The 12,125-nt window shown below is 36.4% G+C and overlaps 1 protein-coding gene across 1 annotated transcript; it reads left to right on the forward strand.

The window, feature by feature from the left end:
• Positions 1-424: 424 nt before the first annotated feature.
• On the forward strand, positions 425-12,090 carry PANK3 (pantothenate kinase 3). The gene is made up of 8 exons (XM_072400809.1): positions 425-734; positions 1,121-1,177; positions 2,635-2,987; positions 4,197-4,450; positions 4,535-4,711; positions 5,912-6,035; positions 8,241-8,364; positions 8,935-12,090. The coding sequence occupies exons 2-8, from the start codon at positions 1,150-1,152 to the stop codon at positions 8,985-8,987; spliced, it is 1,113 nt and encodes a 370-aa protein (XP_072256910.1). The 5' UTR covers positions 425-734; positions 1,121-1,149; the 3' UTR covers positions 8,988-12,090.
• Positions 12,091-12,125: the final 35 nt, after the last annotated feature.

The raw sequence follows: 12,125 nt of genomic DNA on the forward strand, positions 1-12,125 counted from the left end.
GTTACAGGTCTACAATATAAAAAAAACAGTGTACCGCTTTTGGTACAGAAATCCAGACATCAGTGAAACGCCCATGAGGTTAAAGATAACCAAAAAATATGATTTTTTTTTTTTTTTTTTTACAATCATACTAAAGCTACTTAAAGTAAGAATATAATTTGACTTACATTATGATTTAGACTTGCATCCTAAAGGTGAGCTCTTTTGGTTCCTAATGCCATAGAGCAGGCGGTTAGTACCACAAACCCAGAAGTGGATGCAGGTCTCTCACATGGTGAATGTGAAAATTCTAACAATTCTACTCCTAAAAGTAACAGGTGTCAGAAAGTATAATTGGCCCACTTTGAAATCTGCAACATCATCTCTATCATTTGTGGATGTTTATGGCAGTCCTAAGATCAGACCAATAAAATGGCTAAATAGCACACAAAGCGACACAGAGATATGGGGTTCCAAATACAATCCACTGATGCCTATGCTCACGAATCTGGATTGGCTCCCATTCACCTTCCATCTCTTCCACACGCCCCATTCCCGCCTCCACAACAGCTGCATTCACCTGCGGCTTCTGATTGGTGGAGACACATCCGGCGTCAGCGGCATCCATCCTCGGATATGACAGAACAGATACCTGAACGCTACCCGGATCGGTGCTATGTATACCATAAGTCTAGCGGCCACCGATAGCCTCCAAAGTCTATTCCTGTCATCGTAAACATATTTCTGTGCAACAGGTATACCGCAATCGTCGTTGTTTTTGGAATAGCGGCAGTACTCCGGCATTTGGGAGGTTTAAAATTAGTGCGTTGCGACGTCCAGAGGGTTCTAAAAACTACAAATCCCAGCTGGCTTTGCGGCACAAGGGTGACGTAAATTCCGATCCTCGGCGCTCTGTATAGGAAGTTGTGATTGTGTGTATATGTGATAGAAGAGGGAGGAGTTTGATGTGTGATTTGTATATGGTGTGAGCTGTAGGGGGATGCGAGGGCTGGTGATAACCGGCTTGGTGCACTTGTGGCTTCAGGGAGGCGGCAGTGCAAAGTCTGTGCTTGGCTTCCTCATTTTCCCGAAAGCTTGCGGTGTAGATTTGGATGAGTGACTTTGCATGTTTTGTCCACAGGGAGGAGACGTCCAAGTATCAACCTAAGAATGAAGATCAAGGATGCAAAGAAGCCATGTAAGTGAATTCGTATTCCATCTTCCTCGCAATGGTCACATATGTGGGGTATTGGATGTAGTAATCCTGATAAAAGCATTTGAATATTTTTTATATGAAATAATTTTTAAATGTATCATTCTGTTTTGATAGCTTTTGATTTTCCAAAGTGTAAATGATCATTAGGTCTCATTGGTGTTCTGTTTTGTTACTTTTCTATATCATCCATATTTTAGGCAGTTCTTTAAAGAGTGTAGTCATTATTGTCCCAACCATAGAATATACCCCAATGTACTTAAAGCAGACCTATCGCCACATTTTTTACTTTATATAAAATGATTATCTTCCCTTTAAATAAAGTAAAAATTGTTTTTTTTTTCTGAAAGTTCCACTTTAACAACTATTAACCTAACTTTTTTGTTTTGGCTTTATTTATCATCCTGCCTGGGAATAGGTCATGACAGAGACCGTATGTATGTTTTCGGCTCAAACATGATCAGCTACATAGCTTTGTTTTGTTTCTGCATAGTTATTTAGACATTACCTGTCTTTTGTCTGTGAACTGGCATTAAGTCACCAAGCAGGAAATGGGAATATTTCGGCTCTTCGTAGAGACAAATTAAAGGTATGCATTGCTCTACCCAAAAAAATTTTTTTATGCCGGGTGGGCAAAAATTGTAAGTGGGTGACAGCCCCTAAATTGCGACCCAACTCATCAGTAAGCACCCAAAAACAGCTGGGTGGTTGCTACAAAGTGCAGAGTGTTGCGCTCAGCTAAAAGGGGCTAGGGAGAACACTGGTATGTATCCTATATCATATTCTGCAAATACCTATTTATGTAAATTGGAATTAAAAAAAACAAAGTGCCAACAGGCAGGTTTTTGATTGGAGAAGGGACAGTCGATGTCCCTCCAGTTCTGTAATGTAGCTGATGACCCGAACTCCGAGGAACACCATGTAACGAGGCCAGCAACCAAGATGGAGCTGAGTGTGCTTAAAAAATGTGAATAATCAATGTTTATCAAGGTTTATTTCATTGCAGAAGGAACTTCCTCTCTCCATTTTGCAAAAACCTTTAACGTTTAGTTCCTGTTTAAAGCTGAACTTTAGTTAGCACCTACAAGTACTTCCTACTCAATTACTTGTTAAATCATAGGCTGCGTACACACATTCAATAATTGTCATTGGAAAGGATCTTTTACAATCCTTTCCAACGTCAAAATACTGAACAAGCACTGTACTATATACAGTGCCGTTCTGCTCAATGAGAGGGGAGGGGGCAAACGGCAGAGCGGCACACCGCTGCGCTCTCTCCCCTTCACTTCCATTACGATCGTTTGTGGATCCATTGAGCCCTGTACACCTGCCAGATTCTCGTTTGTTTACTAAACATGTTAGGTGTTTTTAATGTGTAAAGTAAGAAGTAGTTTATAAATGAATGGTAAATAATCTGACATTTCTTTTTCTTTCCCCCTTAGCTTTCCCATGGTTTGGCATGGACATTGGTGGCACGCTGGTGAAGCTAGCCTATTTTGAGCCCGTTGACATTACAGCAGAAGAAGAGCAGGAGGAAGTAGAAAGCTTAAAAAGTATACGTAAATATCTGACTTCTAATATAGCCTATGGCTCCACAGGCATACGGGATGTGCACTTGGAGTTAAAAGACTTGACACTGTTTGGTAGAAGGGGAAATCTGCACTTTATTCGTTTTCCAACCCAGGATCTGCCAACATTTATTCAGATGGCAAGGGATAAAAATTTTTCAACACTTCACACAGTTCTGTGTGCCACGGGAGGTGGGGCTTATAAATTTGAGGAAGAATTTCGAACAGTAGGTATCTTTAACTCCACTTTAAAATCATTTTTCACATCCTAAACATTTTAAATACATTTGCTCTGCCATTAAGATAATGATTTGTTCAATGAAAAGTGCTTGTTCATGTTGTGTGCTAATTAGGTTAACAAATTATTGTTATTTATAGTAAGCAGGATTTATATAGCACCAACATATTATGCAACACTGTACATTAAATAGGAGTTGCAAGTTCAGACAGTGACACAGGAGGAGAGGACCCTGCCCCAAAGAGTTTAAAATATAGGAGGTGGGAGGAGTAACACACAATAGTAGGGGAGATATGTAGCGGTGAGAAGTAGTAAGGGTTTTAAAAGAAGAAGATGGGTGGGCAGAAGATGCGTTTGAGTGCTCTTTTAGGTGAGCAGAAAGTAGGAGCAAGCTAAATAGGATGAGGAAGACCATCCCAGAGAATTGTGGCAGCTCTAAAAAAAAGTCTGGAGCCGTGCGTGTGATGAGGTTGAGTGAAAAAGTCAGAAGTAGGTCATTGGAATAGTGAAAAAAGCGGCTAGGGGAGTAGTTTTTTTTTTTACCGGGTCAGAAAGGTAAGCACTGTAGAGGGATTTGAATCAAACTGGATCTTAAATTTAATTTTAAGGTAAAATGGAAGCCAATGAAGAGAACTACAAAGGGATGCAGCAGAAGAGCGATGGGATATTTGAAAGATTGTTAGGATAAACGAGTTAATGAAACCAGAGTAGCAGGGCTTTTGTAAGCAAACAGTATAGTGTTTAACTAGACCCTTAACTTCCTATATCCGTACTATGGACACTTGTATGGATTTTATTAGCAAAAGACAAAGCTACCAATGAGGTCTACAACCTGTCTCACAATGGCACATTAACTGCATCTCTGCTGTACCATCCATCTTTGACTCTGATATAACAAGTTTATTGCCCACATATTGTTTTGTTTGTTACCCACCTGCTCTCACAGGTTTTTGTTTTTCTGCTAGCACAATGTAGTAAATTTCTGTTTACTGCTATATTTGAAGTTAAAGCAGACCCATCACCCAAGTTTTTGGGTGAAGCCCCTCCCCTTCTTCTTTCAGAATGGGGGCACAGAGCCTCCTGGGATACCTACACCACACATCCCAGGACGCTCCTGACTGCTCCGAGATAAGCTGGTATTTATAAGCTTTGGATTTATATAATTTTTGTTTTTGTTTTTGTCTTTTCTTTTTTTCAGATTGGAAATCTGCAGCTGCACAAGGTGGATGAACTGGATTCCCTTGTTAAAGGTTTGCTGTTTATAGACTCTGTCAGATTTAATGGGCAGGCTGAGTGCTATTATTTTGAAAATGCTTCACATCCTGAACAGTGCCAGAAGATTCCATTTAATCTTGATGACCCCTACCCCTTACTAGTTGTTAACATTGGCTCTGGAGTCAGTATTCTTGCAGTCCAGTCAAGGGACAACTATAAGAGGGTCTGTGGAACAAGGTAATCTATATAACTAAATCACAATGTGATTTTAAAATCACAATATAATAGTTATAACACTTTATGTATTTTATTTTTGTTTAGCCTTGGTGGTGGAACCTTCCTTGGCCTTTGCAGTTTACTGACTGGCTGTGAGAGTTTTGAAGAGGCTCTGGAAATGGCATCATTGGGTGATAGCACAAAAGCAGATAAATTAGTACGGGATATATATGGAGGAGATTACGAACGGTTTGGACTTCCTGGCTGGGCAGTAGCATCAAGGTAAAATGCTAGTATGGCCAAAGAAAAACAAAAAAGAATCACTTCTCACATACCTGAGCTAAAAGAAAGGATGATGTAATCTGTCACTTGAACTGTAAGCCATGTCGGCATCCTCTACTCTACTTCCCTGTGGTGTTCTCTGGAATGCTCCTGTGCAGCCTTAATCTTCTTTCCGCTGTTCCCTGTTATGTACCAGGCTTCATTTCCTTTCTTCTGGATACCTGATGACCTCAGCCATGGTGCCTGATTTTGCTCTGGGAATTGTGTATTCCGAAGGAGCCTTTCAAAAAAACGCGTATCTCATTATACTTGTGTTCATTTGGTTCATTTACTTTGTTCACTGGTTCATTTACATTTCTGGAATGCCCCTGATGGAACAGGCATAGAATTAGCCCACAGCCCCCTGGGACATGTGGCGTGATGAGACTGCAGGATTCCCCTTCAGTCTTAATTTGCTGTGGTAAAAAGTAGATGAAAAACTGATAAAAAAAATAAAAATCAATTAGTAGATGGGGGAAAAAACTTCCCTTTTTATTATGTAAAAGGGAAAGCAACACTATTTTTAACTTAACTACTATTCGAATGTATCTTTCTTTTGTTTATTTTGGGCTTAGTTGGCCTTTAAAAATAAATCAGGTCCCCTGGAACCCCTGAACTTTTGAGATTTTCAGCTCATGCTAGCATGATCAGTGAATAAAAAATATAAAAACAAATAATTTTAAAATATACATTTCCAATATGAGGCGTGTTTGTTGTTACACAGTATGCAGCAATGTGGTAGTAATACATTGAAATAAGCCTTTAGTAAAAGGAGATTTTGGTAAGGTTCATATAGGTTTCTAAAATTTTCATGTTTTCTAGTATGTTTATTTCTCTTGTGGTTGAACTTTTTGTTTTTCATCCTAACTTAGGTTACTTATAGCTAATGTTATTTAGGAACTTTCCATAGAAGTTGTGAGGCTAGAAAGTTTAGTTCCACTTTTAGTGACCACAGATATCCTAGATCTTTAGAATGGGTAATATTCAACATAATTATGTGTTTGTTTATAATGACATGTATGTAATAATGTGTTGTTTTATGTTTATATGGCTTTGGTGTAGTTTTGATTCTTTTGAATACTGTTTATTTAACTATAAAGGTATACATTCCTCATTGCATTTGCATAAATAATACATCTTTTCAAATGTGTTTTCTTGTAGTTTTGGTAATATGATCTGCAAAGATAAACGAGAGTCTGTTAGCAAAGAAGATTTGGCTCGTGCTACCTTGGTAACGATCACTAATAATATTGGATCAATCGCAAGGATGTGTGCAGTCAATGAGGTAAAGATTTATTAAATGATATACCAGCTTGTCAAGGTTTGTACTTGAAAGCAGAGGGCATGATTTATGTCAATCATTTGTTTATGGACAACTAAAAAAATTTTTCTTCTACTTTTTTACTAGCGGTATTTTTTAAATATTTTTTAATATTTAATATAATAATATAGCTATTGACTAAATTTGAGTAATGGAAAGATATAGTGATGGATGGTGTAATCCATGCACAAGGCTTTCATCATCTGTGATCTCTTTTCCAATAAAACAGCTCAATTGTTTTTATTTTTTTACTCTTTAACAATTTAGCAGTGTTTTAATACCAACAAGAACTCCTTTCTCAGGTTTGTTAATACTCACCGTACAGTAAAATGAAAGTGTATGTAAAACACAACAGTGAACTTATCAGATTTGCTCCATTTTGGTATGGTCTTATGGTGAGGCAGTGTGAACAAGAATAGGAACCTATCTCTTGATAAATACCTTTTCACTTAGTCTGATTGTTTGGCACTCCATGCCTCATCCGGAGGCACTACATGTAGAATGGCCCCAACCAAAACTTCATCTAAGTACATTTTTGACATGTATCATCAGAAGATATTAGGTTATTATATATTATTATAGGTTATTTTTGCAGAAAAAGGACAGGTGATGTCCCTTTTGCAATATTTAGTCCTTACCTGCCTGATTGCTCCAGATATCTGTGCAACTTTAGCTTTAGTTGCAAGGATACCCAGCAATCCCAGCGTTCTCTGCATGCTGCATCATCCTATCCAATCAATATGGCCAAAAATGGTCTCAGAAGAAAAAAGATTGCAGTGCCCTGCACAGGAACAAATATGTATTGCAGATTTTGTTTTGCTTTAATTATTGCTGATTTTTCAAACTTGTAGTAAAAAGTCCCCTTGGTATCCCTGAAATATGCATACATTTTAGGAAGAATTCCTCATGTCTTTCAGCTTCTTTATAGTGCTGCCTTGTTAACTATACATCAAGCAGCATTGTACAGGGCTATGAAGGCTGTGAGATATGACTACTTTTCTTATTTTATTACTTTTTTTGTTGCCAATACAGATTTTAAATGTTAGAATTTGTACCTGTTTAGATTTATACATTGGTGTAGTTTGGTAAGCTAAATTAGTAAATTTCAGATTTGTTTTGGCATGCTTTTATATTGGCTAGTATTGGGAAAAACAAAACAGTGCATTAGTGCTAAAGGATTTACACAAGATTTGTTTCAAACTCTACATTCTGGCTCCCTCTGGGTACACAAAGGCAGAACACAAACATATTTACAGCAGACCTAAATTTTACACCTATATATAAATACTTACTGGTATAATTACATATAAGGTGTAAGCATTACTAATAATATGTGTTGTGGGAAATGTATCTATTTTTTCATTAAGAAAGGGAATGTAAACCAGGAGGCATATTAACTCCTTTTAATTGTGGCTAAATAACCTCTGGTACTGCTGTTGGTCTTGTGTTTCCCTTTAGAAATGTCCCTTCTTTGCTCATGCCACAATTTATACAGACTACAAACTTTTGTTCTTAAGTTTCCTTTGCAGTAGGACATCTTTTCAGGTGCAACTGTACAAGAAAAAAGGCAGAATAAGTGGCAAAATATAGAGATTTTCTACATTTTTTTGTGCTACAGATGCACATCAGAACACAGAACCCCACTTAGGGGAATCCTGGCATAACTTTTAACCTTGATATTCTGACACCCCATGCCATCACAAGGCCAAATATGTATTGTTTTTACCATTTGTAACCCCCTCTGCAGCTGCAATGGTTTAGATTAGGAGCAGGCGCCTTTAGTTGCAGGCTTCGCTTAAAGTGTTACTATCAGGAGCCAGGATTTTTTCTTTTTTTTTTTTTTTCTTGCAGTGTGTTGGTAAAAGGGAATGTGCATTCTGTGGTTACCCATCCAAGATACTATCTTCATCAGGTTTAGGATGGATTGTAGAAAATTTTCAAATTTAGTAGGCAAGATTTTGGTATAAATATACAGCATGCTGTCATTTTAACACTACTATGTTTAGACTTAAGTTGAAAACATACTACATAGTGTGATTGGATTGGCTCTATTTGTATGCTTTATGTTTTTATTTGTTTGTTTTGTTTTTTTCTTCTAGCTTTAATTTTTGATATAGCTAATTATTTAATAAAAACTGAATAAATGGTTTTTAAATTGTTGTTTTCTAGAAAATAAACAGAGTCATCTTTGTTGGCAATTTTCTCCGTGTTAATACACTGTCAATGAAACTACTTGCATATGCTTTGGATTATTGGTCAAATGGTCAACTTAAAGCCTTGTTTCTGGAACACGTGTTCTCATGATGCCTTAAAAATTTCCAAAATGTTATTTCTATATTAGTTGTCAAATGTTTTTAATCCTGGACTAGATCCATTCCAGATTTGCTGCATCACTCTTGTCTTGGAGAGCTTTATTAATGAAGCTGGGTTGTGTTGTGTCATGTGTTGTCAACCAATATATCTTTTGTAAATTCTTCCCATAGATCATAAGAAATGGCATTTTCTTCCATCAATTTAGGGGACACTACTATGGTTTAGTGATCTGCTGTCTTGTCTGACTACTATTAATATTATATATATATATATATATATATATATATATATATGTATGTGAGACTATGTCATTGGAATGGAATTAGTGGCTGTCTTTACTAGATTCTTCTTTCTAGAATGCAAATGTCTTATCATTCCCAGTACAGCGAATCATAGTATCATTAGTATCATTTTTTTTTTTTTCTTCTTTTTAGTATGTGTTCTTGGAGCCCTAAAATTGCTTGACGGATTAATCCATTGTTAAACAGTTATACACAGCATACTTCTTTTCTCTTTTTCACACCACTTCTAATTTTATTTTTTCTCTTTCAGGGTTATTTTGGTGCTGTTGGTGCTCTTTTAGGATTGCCCAATTTTTCTTGAAATGCCATGTTTGAAGAAGTTTTACATTTTTGTCTTTAATATTCTAAAACTGTGCAAATTGCATACATCGAAGAAGAACTGTGGCTTAAAGGGTTTTAACATGCTAAATAGTATCTTGAGTAATCCACTGGAAAGCCATCACAGTCTGTTATCTAATGGAACATACACAGTGCTTGCCTTTTTTTTTTTTTTTTTTTTACTAAAAAAAAAAAAAAAAAAAGTATTATGGAGAAGAGGAGAAAGAAACCCGGAAGTGAACATATACAGTATTGCACTGACTTTAAATGTTCACTAATTATTGGCAGCTAATGTCTCCACTTGGATTTTTCATAGTCTTTGCATCTAGTATGTCTTGTATCAATGCCACTAATTTATCTTGACCAATCTCAACTGTGATAAAGCTTACTAGAGTTTAATAAGTCATTCCTTTTATTATGACGGGTCAGTTAATAACTTATCTTTTGTAGTTGTTTCATAATTTGTTTTTGTTTTTACATTGCTCTCAGCATTCAGGGAAGAGGGGCACAGCAGACTTTGGGTAAATGTTTTGCTTCTAGAAGACTGGAAAGAAGGCAAAATGAAAGATAGTGCTCCTCCTACTTGAAAGGCAGTTTAGTTTGTTGACTCTACGAGGTAGGTTGTGTTTTGAGGAGCTCTCAAAGATTACTAAAACTATCTAAAACTATTATCTAAAACTTTAAAATTATTGTTGTTCATTCATAACTCCTTTCATACCAGACCCCCATAACCTAAAGATTATTCCCTGTTGACATGTAGAACAGTTTAATATCAAAGCACTGATCAGATCTGTAGAAGCAAAGTTGTTTTTTCTACCTCCTCCTCTCATCTACCTACCTTTTTTTTCTATCTCCTCCTCCCATTAACTATTCCCAACATTTTTTCAAGGAAAAATTCTTTATCTTCTACTCCTTCTCAATAAAATTGATAGAAAACAGTTATACCGCCTGAGGACTCTTTCTTTAAGGGTCTAATGGACAAAAAATAGAGAACCTTTTTAGGCTGATCTTTTAAGCATCTGCTTCTAAAAACAAGTTTCTGGTTCAGGGTAGTTTTTACCTGTACCTTGGTGTCTTGGGCTGAATCAACACGGACGTTTTCCCAGCGTTTAACCTGAGGTTTTAAAAGCCCATGTTTGAAATTTTTATGCATTCCAATGGGTTAACCTACACCGGTGCATTTTCTTGTGGCACATTTTCAAGCGTTATAAATAACGCTCCGTGGCAACTTTTTGAAAATTAAACCGCGGGTAAAACGCCCCCATTGATTGCAATTGGGGCGTTTTCCTGCGTTTATTAACACTTAAAAACCTCAATGAAAGCTCCCATTGAAATAGATTGAGGCTTTTATAGCACTTTTTGAAGCGTTTTTAGCAGGACTTTGGAATCTGGAAGCCCCCTTTAATAAGGAGAATCCCAGATCTCCATCGTCCCACCCTTTGGAATGAATACAGGGGTACATGAATCCCCTTATGCCTTCCCTGGAAGGGTTAAAATATGTGTAAAACAAAATTAAGAAAGGAATTTAATATTCAAGTAATTTATTAAATTTGAGTGTTTTGTATAACTGTTAAAAAAAACCACGGCTGTGCTCATGTAATAAATGCAGCAGTGGTAATTATCCTTTCATCCATATGCCCAATGAATTGCCTACTTTCTCATTGCATTGTGACAGAGCACATACCTAGAGTTCTGTTGTGTCTCCCAATGAACTGTTGGGGAAGACAATTTTACGGTGAATGCTATTTTTTAATTTTTTTTTTTTTTTATCAGTGCTTTTGTTTTTTACATGTTTGACATGTAATTATTTTGCCTTAATTTACTAGTAGACCATTTTTTTTCTCATGTTCATCAAGTGTGTTGATTTTCAGCAAGTGGCTACATTAAGCTGTCCGTATTTAGAACAGTTTGACATGTATTCATTGCATTAGCCTGTGATAATGCATGATCAGTAACTCATTGCTGCACTAGTCATTTAATTTTGAAGGACAGTAAAATGCACTTTGCAAACACGTCGCACAACACATTGCATGTTTCTTGGAAATAAAACGTAAACGCCCATTTTAAATGAAATGGCTGCCTTAATGCAACACAGAATACTGCTTGTTAATGTAGATTTATGAATATATACTGCATTATGCAGTGTGTTGTCTGAAGGCTGACATACGCGTGAAAGTACCCTCAACTTACAGTATTTATTGTATCTGTAATTCTCTGACAGATATGAGTCGCTATTGAAACATGTCTTTGTTAACTGTAACGGTGAGGATGGTATCTTCTTTCTTTACTGTACGTTTTAAAGCTTTTGTATTGAAGAGTAGTTGTGTAAAATAAGGTAATTTTTGTTTTGTTTTATTGAACGTGGTACTATTCTTGAATATTGCATCTGTACCCTATGTTACCACACTAGAATGTATATGATTCATTGTGACCTTAAAATTTTAATTTATGTAAATATCTATTAATTTATGTTGCCTTAATATACGCTTGAAATCAAGTGTGTTTTCATACACTTGTTCTCTGTGCTGATGCAGCTTTAGTTTTTTTATGTTGCTAATAAAAGGAGGTTTATGGCTGTTGAAATTCATAATATCCCAGTATGGCTTTCCCCATGAAAATCGGGACCTTTACTTCTCTGAACCAGCTGCTTGTGGTTGGCCTAACAAGGGTGTATTGAGAACTAGCTTATGACATAAAGCTTTAATAATTAGAGTTAATGTGGTATATATTACATGTATTAAAATTGTTCTTAACCTGGCATGTGCTTACACATACAGTATGTGTAAATTCCACTTTTCTAGAATTTTGAGATGGCACAAACTGTTCTTGCTAGTATATTAGGTATGAAGATTTTGTGGATTTAAACTAGAACCAGTACAAAATTCAACTACCTAAACTGCAGTTTTCTTGAAAAAAAGCTTCATGTTGTATACCACCAGGACACCTAAAGAAGAGGTGCAAACTTTTTGAAGATATAGAACAAGAGTGGGAATTGTTTTCTTTGTAATCGGTGACAGAAGAGGTCCAATATTAGTGCACTGAAATCATGCAGAAATGAACATAAAAAATAAATGTTTTGAGTTTTACATGCATGTGTATTTTGTTGTTGATTTCCGTAAAC

Source organism: Pyxicephalus adspersus, chromosome 2 (genome assembly GCF_032062135.1).
Source record: "Pyxicephalus adspersus chromosome 2, UCB_Pads_2.0, whole genome shotgun sequence".
NCBI classification, from domain to species: domain Eukaryota; kingdom Metazoa; phylum Chordata; class Amphibia; order Anura; family Pyxicephalidae; genus Pyxicephalus; species Pyxicephalus adspersus.

Excerpts from the sequence above, each read along its gene's own strand:
- PANK3 (XM_072400809.1), top strand. The coding sequence starts at position 1,150 with ATGAAGATCAAGGATGCAAAGAAGCCAT. Across the intron at positions 4,712-5,911 it reads GGCTGGGCAGTAGCATCAAG|TTTTGGTAATATGATCTGCA; the intron begins GTAAAATGCTAG and ends GTTTTCTTGTAG. Across the intron at positions 6,036-8,240 it reads GGATGTGTGCAGTCAATGAG|AAAATAAACAGAGTCATCTT; the intron begins GTAAAGATTTAT and ends GTTGTTTTCTAG.